We start from the raw sequence: 19,716 nt of genomic DNA on the forward strand, positions 1-19,716 counted from the left end.
TTCCTAACTAAAGGGACACCTTTATTGCATAAAAGTGAGCATACTCTCATAGAGAGCTTGATCCTTAGAATACAATGATTGAAAAGATGAATAATGACAAAACTGTCCATGAATTCAGTAAAAATTTTAAATGAATAATAACTACATACATTTGAAGCTAAATGAAGATTGAGATGACAAAGCTTGAGGTTTGTGTGAATTAGCAGTTTAGCAGACCCCTTGAAATAGTGTATCAGGGGTGTATAGCCTGGGACTTGCTGGGCCTCCAAGATACCTGCCCCTGGAAGTTTTCTCAGCATTTTGATCTCAACATTTCCCAAAGTGAATTTATGATGTTATCCTCTAAGCCTATTCTTCCTGCTTTATGACAATTTTGTCTATGGAACCACCATTCACCCACGTTTTGAAAGCTTGTTGTTACATGTTCTCCCTCACATTCATCCAGTTAACCAATCCTGTTCATTTTACCTCCTCACTCGATCTTATATCTGTCTCTTTCTCTCTATTTCCACAGATACCACTCCATTATAGACTCTAATTACCATCCCCCTGGGCTATTGCCAATAGCTTTCTAACTTGTCTCACCACCTCCGCTCTCTCTCTCCTCTAAGATTTATTTTATACCACTGCCAGAATAATTCTTAATTCATACAGCTGGTCATTTCACTCCATTGCCCAAAAGTCTTCAGTGGTTCCCAACTGTGTACTGAATAGAGCTCAAACTTCTTTGCCTGGAATTTAATACCCTTCATAATCTGATAACCATCTAACTTTTCTAGGATTATTTAATTTTATTCCCTTCCTTGCACGTTATATTCTAACCAGCTCCCTGTTCTCCAAATTTGAATTGCTATCTCCCTTCTATACCTTTGGTCATACCATTCCTTATGCCTGAAATGTTTCCTTTTTCATCTGTTAAATTATTATTCATACTCAAATCCCACATCCTTCATGAAGTTTTCTTTGACTTACTCATTAGTCATAACTTCCCCCTTTGGACTTTACATAGCACTTTGTTTTATTCCTCTCTAATGCACTTATCATGTAATACCATAAATTATAGTTACGATTATATCTAAGAGAAATGATTATTTCTCTCTTGTATTTAATAAATTATTATTATATTGGGACCACGATTTTTCCCCTTTCTAATTCCTCATCCAGAAATCAACCAGTAGGAGAAATCTTGGGCAATGATTTAGCCAATCTAAGATCTAATCAAAGACAGGAAGAGAAATTCTGAATTAAGACAAATGGGTGGATTCATTCTGTTGATTCAGATACGTCTGGAAAAATGTGGATTCTCCCTTTTGTCAGAGGGTGATATAGAAATTGATAGACCTCTTTGGCCAAGATTTGGGTGCTCAAGACCCTCACTGTGATACTACCTCTCATCATAATATTCATTTACTCATTGTTAACCAGAGTTGATTGCCGCTCTCAGGAACACCTACTTTTCCAAGGACATATAAACTGAGCCCACTGCCATGAGGGGCCTTTGGCATTTGAGAGGGCCATGGACCTCTTTTATTTTATTTTTGTAAGGTTTTTAAAATTAATTAATTAATTTTTAGTTTTCAATATTCACTTCCATAAGATTTTGAGTTCTAAATTTTCTCCCCCTCCTTTTCTTCCCCCCTCCCCAAGATGGCATGTAATCCATCTAGGCTCTACATATACATTCATATTAAACCTATGTTCACATTAGTCATGTTGTAAAGAAGAATTAGAACCAATGGGAGGAACCATGAGAAAGAAAAAAATTTTTTAAAAAGAGAGCAAAGAGTATGCTTTGATCTGCATTCGGAATCCATAGTTCTTTTTCTGCATGTGGATAGCATTTTCCATCATGTGAGCTCTTTTATTAGTAACATTCTAGCATTATTAATAAAAAGGACTAATTACTCAGAAATTATGTCTCTTGAACTTTTTAAACATCACATATCTCATCCTTCAACAAGTCTATAAGTTTCATTAGGATAGTGATTATTTCTTATCTAAATGTTGTTTCTTCTCCAGTGCCTACTGGCTCTATGCTTATACCTTTCCTTTTGATTCACTTTATTTTTAAATGAAAATCTTACATGTAGAGAGAGGTGAACACAACCAAAGTTTAAAGCAACCAACCTCTGTAATGGCTGTTACCAAAAACAAACAAATAAGTAAATAAGTTTACTTGACATTTTAACTGGAAAGTTGCTGGCTAACACTATTATACTCTAAAACCCACAAAGAAGCCAAGTTCAATTTTAATGTTTTGGCAACAAGGAACTCCTCATCTATGGTGTTGCAGTTCCACAAAACAAGGTTCATATCCAACAATGTTGCAGGAGGCAATGCTGTCTGGTGGAGATGAAGATTCTACCTCTGATTTGATCACTTATTGTCTGTGTGACCTTGGACAGGTCACTTAATGATTTAGACCTCAGTGACCTCACTTTTAAAAGGAAGGGGCCACATTAGATGATCTTTTAAGGTCCCTCCCAACTCTAAGTCTTATGATTCTATGACTAGATAACCTCTAAGATCTATTTTCAATATTTTGTTCCTGTGTCCTAGAATCCTTCCTAGTAAGCATCTAGAAGGAAAAGTTCCTCTACTGTTTCATACAGATCCAGTAATGTGGCAGAGCCCGCTCTGACCAACTGTTAAATGTTTAGCCAATTGTTAAATTTTCAGTATGAGCATTTATACCTCAGAAATCGGCAAATAATTGTAAGGAATGATTCATTGGGACCCCTACTCTATTCCAATCAGTATTAATCAGCTTAATATTTTACATAAATCATATAGGGATAATTAGATGAGATAGGTTCTTTTATAGTAGGCCTCAAACTTTAATGTAATGTTCACTACTTGTTTATCAGTTATGAAGCTTACTTGCTCAACCACAAGAATGCTGACAAAGATATCTCCATCCTGTTTTGCTCAAATTCCATGTCCAAACCTAGTGTGGGTGGGATGCCTTGATTCTTTGGAAAGTCCTCCTACTTATTTTTGTATCTCCGGACTACTCTCTCTTGTCCAACATGGGCAGGTGACCATCTTATGATCTTATGATCACTTACTCAGTAGGGATAACCTGTGCTTTGACAACCTATAACCCCCCTGTTCACCCACCATTTTTTGGCCGATACATCATCTTTGGTCCTTAAAAGCAAGGTCTAGCAACCAATGAGATTCTATAGTTTTCCATGCTTCTTTTGCATATTTGAATATTAAACCCTGTAAAACCAAGGTCCTGGGGACCAGGTGCATCTCAGATCATGAAGAAGATCTGAGGTCCACGTCATTACAGGGGGCCATGGACCCTTTAACAAAGCACTGTGGCTTGGAGCTCTACCTCGCTGGATTTTTTTATTTTTGCTGATTGGACAATTTCGGACCCCACATGTTACAAATAAGGGCTTGATTCATTTTTTTTATTGATTGTCTAGACTTAATAAAATAATGAATTAAATGTTAATGATAGAAATAAAACTGAAAAGTGTGATTATATATACATATATACAACACACAAATACCTATACATACACATATCATATATATAGATATAGATATATACACTTATAACTATATGTGTGTATATATTTGTATATACTTGTTGTTAAGCATTTACCAGCATATCCAGGGATGTAACTACTAAGTTATTTTTAAATTTACTCATGTTACATGAATTGACTCAGTCATAGAATCTGAGATCTGGAAGGGATCTAAGAGGTGTACTGTTCCAATTTCAGTTGGATTCTTTACCTGTATTTACTTTTTCATTTTTTTCATCAAGAGATGGTGAATTTTCTAGAATGGTTCCAGGTAAGCTTCCCATTAAGACACCATCTTCCAGTCCAAATTCACTATCCATAGCACTTCTAGACCTTGCTGACCCATCCCAAGGCCCAGCATTTACAGGTATATAAGATTCACCAACATCAACCTGTGAAAAAAAAAAGGAAAAAAGAACTTATTTACGAATGACAGGTTATTTGGAAAATGAAAGCAATGTTTGTGGCTCTATTTTGTGAGCATCTACTCAATTGTTCAATAAATATTCAATGATTGACTTCCATATGCATTGATAATGTAATGAAACAGCAAAGCTTTGTACTGGCCTGCATACTCAAATTATTTATAAATTTAACATTAAACCAATCAAAATGCTAAGCCTTTATGGATCTAGACAAAATAATGGCAAAATTCCTTCAGAAGAGTCAAAGATATGTAGATTGAAGGACTACCATTCAGCCTTGAAGCATTAACAATCCCAAAATCCTTGATTAGAAATGACAAGTATTCAGGCTATGGTAACCCCCTCTGCAGGCAGAAGCTCTATACTGGCTGGTAATTACAAAGAGTTACTCATGTGGCTTTGATCTGCAAAAAGAAAGTGTAACAGGTAATGGAACCTCTAAAATACTGGCTTCTCTTCATGAACTTGAAGGAGAATTGGTGGTGGATGTTATTTGTAATAACTTGTGTACATTAAACCAGTTTCTGTGATGAGGAAGGGGACATGTGTGTACAAAAATATCTATAGCAGCTCTTTTCACAGTAGCCTCAAACTGGAAACAAAGGGAGTACTCACCACCTGGGGAATGGCTAGATGACTTGAGGTATAGGAGTGGAATAGAATATTACTGTAATGTAAGACAGGACAAACCAGACACTCTCAAAGGAAGCTGGGAAGCTCTCTGTGAACTGATGCAGAGTAAACTGAGTGGAACTAGGAGGGAGCAGGCTGACTAGGCCAGGTAAGAAGGTCCATGGGAAGTACAACATTAATGACACGGCTAAGGGACCCAACGAAACTGATTGCCTGGAACAAGATTATACTGAGAGAAGTGGTTATTAATAACCAATAATCTGGGGAGATACAGAGTTCTCCCCTTCTTCTAAAGTCCTGGTTTTTAAAAATAAAATGTTCAGTCTTTTCAAGGACATTACTGATAATGAGATTGAAGTAATTCTCCTCAATCTCAGTCAGACCCCACCCAATTTTACAAGGAATTTAATCTAAGGTAGGGAAGCCCTTTGTGTTCTACTCAGGTTTGGGTGGGATTGAATTCTTTGATTAGGTTGGGGGAGGGGGAGACTGGACTCTCTGTCCAAAGGTAGCAGATGTCACTCTCAGCCTCTCATTTTAATATAGCCCACCTCTCTTCGTGTTAAACAATCAGAATTGATTGCTACTCCTCTTCCAAAAGAACCTATAAGCTCTGAGCCAATGATTGTCTTTGGTCTAAGAGAGAAGGCCAAATGACCATCCTTTTATTAATAACGTGCTGGCCTTATTAATAAAATAATTAAATTACCCAGAACCTATATCTCTCAAACCTTTTAGATTGTCACAGTACTGAAGAAATGCTGCATAGTCTTCAAGGCTTATGCTTCCCTGGGTGACTGTGAGATCCATGATGGAATAAACCTGGAGCTTTTTTTTTTTTAACCAAAAGGGGTAGCAGACTTGCCCACTCTGCAATCCACCCCCACCCCATTGCCATCTCCATTTTTAAAGTCTCACTAATAAAAATCACTTAAATGCTAATGCTCACATATGTACATACACGCACATACTCAATGACAATATTATAGAGAAAAATGACTTTGAAAAACTTTACTGATCAGTGCAATGATAAATAACTCCAGAAGACTGAAGATTAAACATGCCAACTACCTCCTTCAGAGAGAGGATGGGTTTAAAACACAGAACAAGAAATATATTTTTGGACACGGCCCAAGTCAAGCAGAGATTTCTGTGAAGATCCCTGTGAGTCATGGAATAAAGTACAACGTGAGGCACCTCATTTGGGTTCCTTCATAAAACTTAAGCACAGGAGCAAGAATAAAATGGCAGGTCAGTGGCCTTCTCTCTCTCCACATTTGTCTTTCTGTGTTTGCCTGACTCTCTGTCTCTTTTCCCAGTCACCTTCCTTCTTTCCACCCTCCCTAGCCCACAGATATAAATATTGCCAGGGGTGTGTTGGAACCTGCTTGAGCCAGCTCAAACTAGCTTGAGAGACAATTGTTAAATGCTCCATGTGAACATTTATACTTTTAAAAATCGACAAACACTTCAAAGCAGAGCTTGATTTATTGTTTTCTTGATCATCTAGACTTTAAAAAGTGACTTGCCCAGGGTCAAACAGCCAGTGAGTATCTGAGGTCACATTTGAACTCAGGTCTTCCTGGTTCTAGGCCCAGTGCTCTATCCACTACCATCTAGCTGCTTCCAATGTAGATTAATAGAGCAGATTAATTTAAAAGTGTGTCATAGGTACATTTTCCGCTAGAGAGCCAGTTGTTAAACGTTTACCAGTACACCCCTGAAAACTGAATAAGCATTCCCATTGTTTCAAGGAGAAAAGGAGTTGTATGTGTTATAATTTAGAAAAAACAAAATATATTTAGAAAAAACAAAACAAGCAAAAACAGAAGAGAGCCCTTTCTAATGGGGGTGAGGGAGGGGTAGGGTTAATTTTAAAATGAATGGAAACAAGAAAACCAAGTAGCTGTTCATTCCCTGCAGATATCCATAGTAAGAGAAAGATTGTCAATATATCACTGGGGAGCAGGGGTGGAGAGTTGTTCATTAACTTTTCAGACCTATCATTTTGTATACCTAATAAAGCAAAACCTCCCTTAAGAACTAATTAGAAATCATGAAGTTTAGGATTTCTTCTAAGTGTAGAATGAAAAAAAAATCTTAATTGAAAATCAAGACTTAATTAAAAGAACATATTCAAATTGAGAGCAAACTTGAACACTTTAGGGCTAAAAAGCCACATTTCTAAAACATGTCAAAACTACTGCTGAGAACTGACTTTTTCCTTCCTATTATGAAGTAACTCAAAATTACATCATAAATATTAGACATTTATGACATATTCATGTCATAAACTAGAATTCCTAGGACTATAGGTCCATGGGTTCTTATCCAATTTTGCCAGCAAGCATGAACCTTCATTCACCTACTACCTGCCTCTGAGAGGTGTGAAAGGCAACATCGAGTTCTAGCAGATATGGAAATTTCACTTTTGGTTAAGAAAGTTGGAGTGACGTGCAGTTTCCACAGTCAGAAGTCAGGTCTTCCTACTTTCCAACTTGGGATATGGAGAGGATCCCTGAAATGCCTTACCTCCTAACAAAGCATAAAGTAAGAATTAAAACCCTTAAAAAATAATCTATATTTTTAATCTAAGAGGGCTAACATTTTTCAAAGAGTATCCATGGAAGCCTAGTATCCTGAAAGAGGGAGGTGATATTTCACTGATCTCTGCCCTCAACAGACCCTGTCTTAGGAAGGATATTGACAAACAAGGATATATTCAGAAAAGTGAAAATAGGATGGTGACTACTGAATCTCATTGCATATGAAGCTCAGTTGAAAGGACTGGAATTAATTACTCTGGAGAAGAAAAAAAAGCCTGCTTCTCTAGGCTATTTCAAGAGGCTTACCTTCCAGAAATAAGGATGTGATAGTCTCTGTCTTTATCCTGCCCTTTCCAGACTGGTATATTGAGTTTTGCTTGCCACATTTGAGAAAGGACATTGATAAACTGTAGTATTTAAATGGAGGAAATGGTGACAACTTTTCAGCATAAGCAAATCTACTACCTGATTGTCTATTCTTAGAAACTGGAGGTCATCCGGAGCAGGCCAACAAGGATTGTGAAAGACTGGAATTTGTGTCATGCTTTGTTAAATTACTGTTGTGCTTGTTCCATTGTTTTCATTTTCCCAAAGGACCAATGACATCCTGAGTGATGTCTTGACTTGTGTGTGACTTGGATTCAAGTGAGGCAGAGTTGCACAGTCATCAGTCTTACTCTCTCTTCCAGTCATCAAAGTCCAGTAGCAAGACAAAGGTCAAGATGACTGGGAATGGATGGCCCAGGACGCCATGGATGACCTTGGCATCTTCGAAGTTAAGCACTTCACATCCCTGCTCCCTCCCCTACCTCATCTCAGCAGTCCCTAGCAAGAATTTGAAAGGAGGAAAAAGCCACTCAATCAAATAAATCTTTTACTGATTCTCAAGGTGGAGTATCCATTTTTCAGGATAAGCCACCCATACTTTTCATTCCTCTGCCACCTCCATGTAAGGGCAGGTTCTTTTGTGTCAATCACCCCACCTCATTCAAAGTAACAAGATGTTATGCCTTGATACCTTTATTATCAGGTGACATTACCTCTACTGAATTAACCAAAGGCTAACTAGGTGTAAAAAGTCCTTAATACGGAAGTAGTAAAAGTCATCACCGGATAAAACAAAATGACATATGAGAATTGGTTGAAGGAACCAGGGATGTTTAGCATGGAGAGAGAAGATGGAGGGAAAGGTAGAACATGATAGTTGTTTTGAAATATTTAAAGGGATGTCACCCAGAAAAGGGATTTGACTTGGTCTGTTCAGTCTAAAACAGAGGAATGTGAGTAGAAGGTATAAAAAAAGGCAAATTTAAGCTTGATGTCAGGAAAAATTTCCTGACAGAGCCATCCAAAGGTGGAATGGACTGTTTGGAGAGGTGGGAGTTTCCCTCTCTTTGGAGATCTTTAAGAGGAGACCGGATGACCATTTGTCAGATATGTTATAGTGGAGGTGCTTCTTAGGTATGGGTTGGACTAGAGGGTTACACTGATTCTATGACTTGAGTGAGCAGGTGGGCAAAGAAAGGATACCTTTTGTTTAGCTTCATCTTTTGAAGGGCTCTCCCATGGAGGAGGAATTAGACTTAAATTTTTTCCACTTTGCCCCAGAGGGCATGAGTAGAAGAAATGCAGTAGAATGTAAGCTCTTCTGAGCATAGGAGCTATTTCTTTGTCTTTGTCTTTTTAGGGCTTAATACAATGCCTTGTACATCATGTTGTTCAGTCATTTTAGATGTGTCTGACTCTTCATGACCCCATTTGAGGTTTTCTTGGCAAAGATACTGGAGTGGTTTGACGTTTACTTCTCCAGGTCATTTTACAGATGAGGAAACTGAGGCAAACAAGGTTAAGTGACTTGCCCAGAATCACACAGCCAGTAAGTGTCTGAGGCCAGATTTGAACTCAGGAAGATGAGTCTTCCTGACTCCAGACCTAGCACTCTATCCACCAGCTGCCCCTTATACATCATAGTAGGTACTTAATATTTGTCAGGTTGAATTGAATTTCAACAGAAGGAACTTTACAGGTAGATTTCAAGGAAGAAATTTGGTAAAATTTAGAGCTATTCCAAATTATAATGGGCTGCCTCTAGAGGTGATGGGTTGGCACAGTGGACAGATGAACCCTGGAGTCAGGAAGAGTTGAATTCAAATCCAGCCCCAGACACTTATTAGCTGTGTGAATCTGGGCAACTCACTTATCCTCTGATTGCCTCAGTTTTTTCATTTGTAAAATGGAAATAACAATAGTACCTACCTCACAGGATTGGTGTGAGGATCAAATGAGAAGATATTTGTAAAGCACTTAGCACCATGTCTGGCACATAGCAGCAGCTATATAAATGCTTATTCCCCTCTCTACTAAGAGTCTTCAAGTGGAGGATGAATGACCAATGATTCAGAGGGGATATTGTAGAGAGGATTTTTGTGGAACTCCATAACCACTGAGGTTTCTTCCAACTCCAGGTTTCTGTGATTCTGAAATACATTGGTTACATCTTTGCCTGTCAGTAATTTAGAGGGGAAAAACTTATCTTTTTAATTTATGGGGACTGAGTATGGTGCTGCTAATCTCTGCTACTGGGGAGGATGAGGGTGGTGGATCATTTGAGTATGGGACTTGTGAGCTGCAGTGAGCTAAGCTGATTGGGTTTTTATACTAAGTATGACACCAATAAGGTAAGCCCCTAGGAGTAAAGGACCATGAGACTGTCTATGGAGGGGTAAATCACCCAAGTTTGAAAAATGGAGCAGGTCAAAGTTCCTGGGCTGATAATGGGATCAGACCTGTAACTGACCACTATACTTCTTACTGGCTGAGATTGGGGAACCATGTGTGCATGTATGCATGCATATGTATACACAGATATATATATACACACACACACACACACACACACACACACACACACACACACACATACACAGATGTATCTGTATATGCATATCCATGAACAGTTACAGATATGCATATACATACAAAATATAGGTATATGTATACATATGTGTATATATGCAAAGAATTTACATTTTCATCCCAATAATCAGTTTATCTGCATTCTAGGTAATGAAAATTTTTGGTAGGAGTAGAAAAAAAGTACAAGTTTTTGTGCTAAGGAATATAGAGAACTTTTTTTTCATATCTTATTTCCATTTGGCTTTACTTATCTTTCTTAGAAAAGAATAATGTATTTGGAATTTCATAGGTATGAATCCTAATTCATGCTATTATTACCTTGGATGAAAGGGAGGGGGTGGAGGCAGGTGTCAGTGAAACTATAGGAACACTTTGCCTTAATTTATTGTCATACATATCTTTCTTCAGATAGGATGCTTTTATCACCAGTTGTGATATTGAAAAGTTATGACTTTTAAGTTACTGGGTATTTAGTTAGAGTTGGCATGTGGAACCTAAAACCGTATTATGGGAAATCTGAAATTGCTTTCTAAACATCTAGGTCTTTGGAGAAGCAAGAGTTTTCTTCCATGCAGCCTAGAGGAATCTATTTCCTAAAGCCTGAGGGAGCTGATTCGTACCACCAAATCAAATAACCATAAGGTGGTTTGTAGATGGATTTAATAATAGATGCAAAAATACACCTATAAGTACAAGAGTGGGTAAATTTTGCTTCAAAACTTGATTTTAAAAATAGTTTAATTTTAGTAAGTAGAAAGATATAGGTTCATAAATTCATCCAGAAATGAGGCAGAAATAGATATTTAAAAGTAATTTAGTCCACCCCCTTCCAACACCAAAGGTTATTCTTATCAATGTTCAGAAAATTTATTAGGTAACCTCTGAATTATGTATGCAGGAAAAGTACAATTCTCCCACTGAGAAGAGTTTTAGATGCTTTACTGCACATCATACATTATTCTATTACAATTCCTTCTCATCACTTCAGACTTAGGCAAGAGTGAAGAGAAAGCATATAAACAGGTCTTACTAAGTCTTATTCAGAATATTTTAAAGTTGTACAGTTAAAAAAAAGATACTTCATGCGAGACAATATGTTCATATTGACTCATTTTTAAGGCACAGTTGAAATGCTGAATTTCTAATAAGTGTGCTTCTCTGGGGTCTGTGCATTTATGTAGGCAACTGAGGTATGGCAGAACTGTACTGGCATACTAATGAGGCCTCTCCTGAAACAAGATCTCAGATTTGAGTGTTTGCCCTTCTGCACCTCTTAACCCCCTCATCCAAAAAAAAAAGTATATATGTATATATACATGTATATATACATATATATGTATATGTACATATATGTATATATACATATACATGTATACACACATTCATATATACATATGTATATATGCACATATATATTCATATACATATACATGTGCATTATATATATGCACTCAAGTGCAGTCCTTTGACTGAATCCAAATTTCACAGAACAAATCCTTTTATTAAGGGGATTTGTTCTGTGAAGTTTGGATTCACTCAAAGGGCCATACTTGGGGACCTAGAGGGCTACATGTAGCCTCGAGGCCACAGGCTCCCCACCTCTGGAGAACATAGAATAGACTAGAATATAGAAGTGAATTGTCAGGGCATTTAAAAATTAAAATTTGGTTATTGCTGTATTCGTTATTTCAGGCCCTTATATCTCATTAGATTCCTGGCTTCCAGCTTCTCCCTTCTCCAATCCATCTTCCACAAAAGCTACCAAAATAATTTTCCTAAGGCACAAATCTGCCAATGTTATTCCCCTACTCCAGAAACTAACATGACTCCCTCTTGCCTCTGTAATAAAAATACAAACTTCTCAGCTTGACATTTAGAGCCCTTCACAGTAGGGCTTCAGCCTACCTTTCCAAGCTAATTACAAATAATTTCCATTTGTATGCTCTAAGTGACCTATTTATTATACCCCAAACCTAGTATTCCATCTTCCACCACTTCACAGAGCCTATCTCCCCTCTTGCCCTCTGCCTCAGAGAATCCCTACCTCCCTTTAAGACTCAGCTAAGTACCATCTCCTATAGGAAGTCTTCCTGGGCTTCCTTTGTTGTTAGTACTCACTATGTCCTCCTCAAATTGTCATCTGTTAATGTTGCATTCTCCCAGAAGAATATAAAAGGATAGGGGCTTTCACAACAGGGGCTGTCATGTTTTTCTCTTTTTATTCCCAATGCCTAATATTGTACTTTTTATACAATAAGAATGTAATAATGCTATGCAAAATTTTTAAAGTTTCTCTTGTATCAATTTGTTTTTGCCCTTCATCAAGGTACCAGGTATTCTCTACCAGAACATTATCATACAGAGGATGGAAAACATCAAGAGCTACAGAAGAGGAAGACACAGGAAGGGGAGTCTACTAATAGTCAAGCTAGGCTGCTAATAGTCATCCTGCACAGAGTTTGGCAAAATATGAATTAGGCTCTATTATAGTTTTGCTGATCAGTTATTTTCAGTAGTGCTCTGACTCTTTGTGACCCCATTTGGGGTTTCCTTGACAAAGATACTAGAGCAGTTTACCATTTCCTTCTATTTTACAGATGAGGAAACTGAGGCAAACAGGGTTAGATGACTTGCCCAGGATCACACAGGTAATAAGTATCTGATGCTAGATTTGAACTGAGGTCTTCATGACTTCCAGACTTGGCTCTCTACTGTGCTACCTAGCTGCTCCAGAATTTATTATAAAGATTCTTTGTTTTTTTTTTGAAATATTGACACATTTTGGCTATTTGTGCTGTTACCACCTCTTTAACTGAAAAGTGTTCTATGTATGCATTTTTAAAATGAGGGAATTAAAATTAATTTCTATAGAACCCATTAAGACTAGTCTTTTCCACTTCAATTTTTTTATTTCCTGGGGAGTGAGAGCCACTCTCAAAAAATATCAGTACACATAAGGCTCACTTAGACTTCAAACTAAGCCCTGAACCTATGTCATAGAGAAAAGGTGGGGACAACAAACTGTCAACTATGAATCTGAGTCTGCCCAATGTGTAACACATATTTTTAATCCACTTAGCGTTTGCCTTTGACATTTACCTTTAAAGGAGGCAAAGCTGGGTATCATGGGTGCCCATTTTGTGATTTCTGCTAAAGCCTGGGTTCCTGCCTACTACCTGCTGCCTGCATGGATATATTGGACAGACACCAAAACACACTCTTGCCAAAAATAACTCCCTCATTGGTCACATTACAGTTCTTCAACTTAACCCTATTACTTTCTCACCTAAGGCCAGTTATAGGACACTTTAAGATATAGATGTCAACTTTCAAAGAGTAAAATACATTGTCAGCCATCAATGCTTCAGCTCAAATTAGTTTATTCAGATTAGGTTCAGTTATTTAGCAGGATTATAAGTGAAAGAGACCTCAGGTCAGGAATACATTGGTACAAAGAATCATGTAAGAGCTTAAGGATAGGGTAGAAGAGAGCAGGCCCAATATTCACCTCAGGGTAAAGAACCTTGAGCCAAATGACAAACTCAGAGTTGGAAGGGCACTCAGAGTTTTTCCAGTACAACTAGATGCCTGGTGGGGAAGAAGGGTATCTTGGAAAAGGATGAGAAGATTATAGGATCATCAATTTGAAATTGTATGGGATACCAGAAATTCTTTAGCTGAACTACTTCATTTTACTGATGAAAATGAGGCCCAGACAACTACAGTGAATTTGTTCCAGATTATAGGAGGTCAGTAGCAAAGCTGGGATTTGAAACTACTGTAGATCTTCTAACACCACCCAGTGATCTTTCACTACCCAAGAAGAGGAATGAAGATTAATTTCCTCTACTACAGAATTTTAGCTAAGGCTAGCCCTGTGATCATTCTCTAGCAAACTCAAAGGGGTTCTGAGAGTGTGAATCTGGTATTGGGGGAGGGCCGGTAAAGATAGTGGCTTTTGACATTTCTACCACATTCTCTCTCCACCACTCCCTAGGCCATCCCAATTTACATATCTTTTGTATAATGGAGTAAGCAAGGAGTCTGAAGTTCAAATCCTACCCCTGAGGCTTACCCACCTGTGTGAGTTGGGGCAAGTCACAACCTCCCAGGACCTCAGTTTACTCACCTGTAAAATAAGAAGGTTGGACTAGATGCCCTGCGGGGCCCATCCCAACTCTACATCGATGCCCCTATGATCTAGAGCGATTTCTGTGGAGAAAACGGTATTTTGTGAAGCTGCAGTTACCTTTAATACTGTAAGCCTGCAGGTAGCAGCTCTCTGAGAGCTCGGCTCTTCCTTTTTCCGGGAAACTCCCTACCTGCCTATTGAGAGATTGCCGCTCAGCCCAGCTATATGCAGGACCCACAGTTCAGCAGTCAGTTTTTCCTGTCTCGGTCCTTTGGTTCGACCTCCCCTGCTTGCTCTGTCTGGAGCTCATTAAATTACCAGACAGTTAACCTTAATAAGCTGGATGGCATCCGTGCCAAACCTGCTCATTCAAAGTGAGATGCCTTCCCTCCCTTCCGTAGGTGCCCTCCTCCAGCTGTTCAACAGCTGCAAGGGGTGGTAATCACCGATGTCCACTGGCTCAGTTTAAGCTCCCAGCAGTCTGTAGAGGCTGAAGTCCCCTCCCACTCCGCCAAACGGGACTGAGGGTGGGAGAGGGTCGCAATGGCTCCTACAGAGTGAAACGGCTTGCAAGAAGTCTATTTTTTTTTTTACCTCGTTCCCTTCCTCCCAGCCTTTCTTAGGCTCCGGGACTGGTCGCTGCTCTTCCAAAGGCTTAGAAGCCCCGCACCCCATCACTCCCGTTTCTCGCTTTGGCCTCCTTGTCCTCTCGCTCTTGTGTCCCCCCTCTCCCCTACCGCACTAGCCCCAGCACCCTGCAGCCGGGGACCTGCACACCTCCAGCCGCTCTTCTTTTATAGGCTCAGTAGAGGAAGGAGCTGGGGATTTCGGGCAAGCTACCAGGAACTGTTGCTACAATAAAAAGCGTCACAAAGTCCCGTCGGGAGTTGTGGACCCGCAGCAGGGTTGGGGGCCCTGCTTTCTTTTGTAAGTAAGAACTCGAACGGGCAGACGTTTATAAGAAACTAGAAACTTGGGGCGCATTCCAGGGCGCACCAGCGCGGAGGGGATTCCAAGATCGCAGGAGCTGGAGGGACAGCTCTGTTAGAGATCAATTACACAGTCAGTTTCAGTCGATCAACAAGCATTTATTAAGTGTTTACTATGTACCAGGGACTGTGCTAAGCACTGGGAATACAAGGCAATACGTTTAAAACAAATGAGCGAATAAATAAATACATAATAAATGAATAGATAGATGATAGATGGATAGGTAGAACAAATCCACCAACTCTGCCCTCAAGGAACTCACATTTTAATGAGTGGGACAATATACAAACAGCTATATACTTACAAGACTCTAGGTAAACGCGAGGTGATGTCAGAGCGTAGACCATGGGAAGTGAAGCGAGAAAGGCCAGCAAAAGTCAATTGCGGAAGGTGAGTTCTGAGCTGAATCTTGGAGAAAACCAGAGACTGCAGGAGGTGGGGTAGGGAGGGCAAGTAATCTATTCTAGGCCAGGGAAACAGAGAGTGTGAAAAGGCCTGGAGGGTGGAGATGAAGAGCAGGATCGAAGAGACTTCAAGACCAGTGTAGCTTTATCGTAGAGTGGGTGGACGATAGTAAAAGTGTAGGAGTACTTGAAAGGTAGAAAAGTATAGGCTGTGCATCTATCTGTGAATCTATTTCTCCTTTCTGACAGATTAAAAATCTGATCAGGAGCTGGGCATCAGGTCTACCAGTCTATTTAATTTTCACCTAGAATGAGGGAGCCTGGGTAGGGTGTTTGCGAATAACCAAAGAGTAGTTCTCAAAAAGACCTGAGAGTAGTGAGAGGCAGGAAGACATATACAGCAAGTGGATCATAGGGGAAGCACTGCATGGCCTCAGAAAGGGCCCGTACCATGAAGCAGAAACTCATAAAATCAATTTATTTAGCACCTACTATGTGCCAAGCACTGTGCCAAGTGGTGGGGATGCAAAGAGGCAAAAGACAGTCCCTACCCTCCATGCTCACAATATTCCATTTCACTGAAGAGCATCAGAAGCACATAATCATAAACAGCCTCCAAATAGTGCTGCAAATTATTTCTGTTGAAAGTCCGAAGAGAGCTGAATAGCATAAATGCATAAGCCTCTCATCAAATTACTTTCAGACAGATAATAAGCCAACAAGGAAGACCTAAGAGCATCCAGTGAAATGAGCAATATGTCTGCTCCTCAGAGCATATTCTATTTCATGTCTATTCCTATCTTTGATGACGCTTAGGGAAGCTTTTGGATTTCCCGGTGCTAGCATGCTAAAACTGCAAGGGACCTCAGACATTATCCAGGTAACCCTCTCATTTTAGAGATGAGAATACAGTTATCCCTTCCACCTCCTGACTTTCCTCGTTGTGGTTTTGATATATCATTGATCGGCATAAGAAATTACTGTAAATGGGAATTTGGAGTTTTGAAGAAGCTACAGATGATTTAAAAACTCAGAAATGCTTTACCCAAATTTTACAATAAAGCACTGTAAACGCCCCATAAAAGAAAAAAAAATTCAGACTTCTTCTCTGGGATAAAGGGAGGGCTGAATAATCTTACACAGATTTTCCAAATCTCGGGACACAATGCCCCTTACCCAGTGATGCGGAAGGTATAACTATACTGAGACCCAGAGAGACAAAATGAATTGTCTGAGATTACAATTAGGAGCATAGATCTCCTGACTATTCCATTTTTTTCTTACCACAGTGGAAAATAAAACCTATTATTCTTGGAAACAAACATGGTAAAAACCAAAAAGAGTTAAATGCATATTCCTCTCAGTTAATTACTTTAAAACCAATACAATCCATGAATACAGCATATTATGGATAAGCTTATTTTTAAAAAATGGTCAGTTCTATTTTTTGAGGCTGATCATTATATTGATTATTCAGAACTCTTATATTTCTTTCTTTTCCTCCTACTGACTGTTTATCTTGTTAATCATTAGCATTTTTACCAGAATTAGGACAGAAGAAAGAAGAGGAGAAACACAAATCAGTGCTATTTGCTATTTTATTAGTTCATCTTTTTCTTTTCCATCTTTGTAGCTTCAGAACTTTGCACAGTACACAATATATATCATATGCTGACTAAATTATGTTAGACTGAATTAAATTTTCTGAAAAAAGACTTTAAACTATTGAATAAAATGGAAGTGCTGGGATTTTTTGAGGATTTTTAAAAATTTGAGGATTAAGAATTCCAGCAATAACAATTCACTAGCTAGTGGGGTCCATGAAGGTAGGAACTAAATCTTACCAACATGTTTCATCTCCCTCAAAGATGAACTCTGCACTCTGCACACAGTAGGGGTGAATGTACTTCTCTCTAGTTCATCCTTCACACAGATGACAAAATGTTGATTATGAATAAATGAATGACCCTCCAGTTGTCAGTTCTGACCAAATGACACTCTTTCTTGTTCTTTAAAGCCTTCAACAACTCTCTATTTACAAAAGGATAAAATACAAACTCTTTAGCCTGACGTTTAAGGCCCTCCACAATCTGGGTCCAAACTATTCTTCCAACTATATTTCACATGATTCCTCTTCAAAAACTCTTTTTTCCAGCTACACTTGACCACTAAGTGTGGCTTAGTTTCTTCCACCGCTGCTCCTGCTTCCTAGTCACACAAGCTAGTCCTTTCCCTCCGCATCATGGCCTATTAAAATAACTTATTTCCTTCAGGGCAGGGTTCTTAACCTGAGATCCATGAACTTCTTCTCCTTCTTGTTTTTAATTGATAACTGTATTTTAATATAATTAGTTTCTTTTGTAATCTTGTGTATTTTATGCATTATTATCCATATTATAAGAAGGGATCCTTAAGCTTCATCAGAGTGCCAAAGGGATCCATGATACAAAACAGGTTAGTAAGCTCTGCTTTAGGGACTAGCTTAGGTACCACTGATTTCCTCCCCCAAACTAAACGCGAATTGTTTACTCTTCCAACTTTCCTAGAGAACTCTGGGTTCCGTCTCTTGCATTTTACCTTATATTGTGGGAGGGTTTTGTGCATATAAGTTATATCTTCACCTGGAAAACTCTTAAGTTCCCTAACAGAAGGGATTGTACTTGTGTGTATGTATTTATCTGTGTGTGTATGTGTTTTATCTTCAGCACACTGAATAGCAAGTACCTTGTACAAATGAGTTTAATAAATATCTGTTGAATTGGTTTGAAATGTTTAAGATAGAGTATTTAGCTTGTTGGCTAACACCAGAAAAAAATACACACACACACGTATGTTATACACATATATACCAGGTTTATACTTTTATGTATGTATACACATACACATATATTGATATACACATATATGTATATAGACTGTGACATAATATATGTGCATATGATATGTGTATGTGTACATGTATATATAAGTAATTTACATGTTTATATGTATGTGTATATATGTATAAACATACAAACATATACACACATACCCATTATATACATACATGGTACTTTTCTTGTGTCAACCAATAACCATTTATGTTGCCTATCTTAATTAAAGGCAATTCATCAAATACACACCTCAACAATCTACCCAAGATATGCTTAAATCATACCAATAGGCTATACCAATATGGAGCTATGCCAAAATGGCTTATTTGCTATGCGAAGATTCTAAGGGCTCCAGAAAAAAAATTACCTTGGACTCAAGACTATCTGGGAAAGCTCATGCTCTATGTCCTTCTCATGAACTGTATTTAATTTCCTCTGCTTTCTTGAGTAATAACTGCTCATTTTTCTTCCTTTTCCTGACTTCCAGTTGGTCTGGATATATTGACCTGATGTCACCATGGCCCCCTCCCCTTTTAGTCTGACATCTCTGCAGCTAGTGAACTATTTCAAAGGTATCTTGGGGATGTCTCTAATCCTGGGCAACTCTGAAGGCTTCTTTGCTGAACCATTCCACCTATCTCTTCTATTCTAAGCCTGAACATCTTCTAAGTATCTGTCCTGGGCTCTCGTTTTCCCTTTTATTCTCTATACTCATCCTTGGTGGTGTTATCTGCTTCCTATAGGTTCTTTTACACTCCACTCTCTGTCCTGATAACTCCCCTCACCTCTGGGATGCCTCCCTGACTAAGCAGTTACAAGTTATAGGTTGGGACTCAAAGGAGGCAGTTTTATTGGATTCAAGATATCCTATGAATCTTCATTCCTAAAATTATGGTTCATGAGTCCCACAAGTGTGCTTACCTTAATAGTTAACCAATAGACACAATTAGCTCAAAGAAAGGACATTTACTGAGATGGCAAAGTAAAAACAATAGCTATAAAACATTCCCTCCCCATAAAGGTGGGGCTCAATCTCCCACAAATAATGCAGCATCAGTGGGAAGAGTAGGTACATACACAGAATATACTGGTAATGAGGTGTACACATAAAGAACACAAGTGGTTAAGACAGCTCAAGCTTCCTCATTGCAGGGCCCCAATGTCCTTTCTCTTCTCATGATATTCTCATGCTGTTTCCCCTGCTCTTCTCCAAAGCTGAACTTATAACTGCCAATTCTACTTCTGTCTGAATCCA

At 38.7% G+C, this 19,716-nt stretch overlaps 1 protein-coding gene across 1 annotated transcript in view; it reads right to left on the reverse strand.

The window, feature by feature from the left end:
- The window catches only part of STMND1 (stathmin domain containing 1), a 37,040-nt gene extending 21,940 nt beyond the window's left edge, over positions 1-15,100 (reverse strand). Inside the window, exons 1-2 of the mRNA XM_020986802.2 lie at positions 14,789-15,100; positions 3,754-3,934 (exon numbers count right to left, since the gene is read on the reverse strand). Of these exons, the coding sequence (XP_020842461.1) occupies positions 3,754-3,934; positions 14,789-14,869 (262 nt within the window). The 5' untranslated portion in view covers positions 14,870-15,100. The remainder of the gene's footprint in view (positions 1-3,753; positions 3,935-14,788) is intronic.
- Positions 15,101-19,716: the final 4,616 nt, after the last annotated feature.

The sequence above is a fragment of the Phascolarctos cinereus genome, unplaced genomic scaffold (assembly GCF_003287225.1).
Source record: "Phascolarctos cinereus isolate Bilbo 61053 unplaced genomic scaffold, phaCin_HiC Scaffold_4;HRSCAF=312, whole genome shotgun sequence".
NCBI classification, from domain to species: Eukaryota; Metazoa; Chordata; class Mammalia; order Diprotodontia; family Phascolarctidae; genus Phascolarctos; species Phascolarctos cinereus.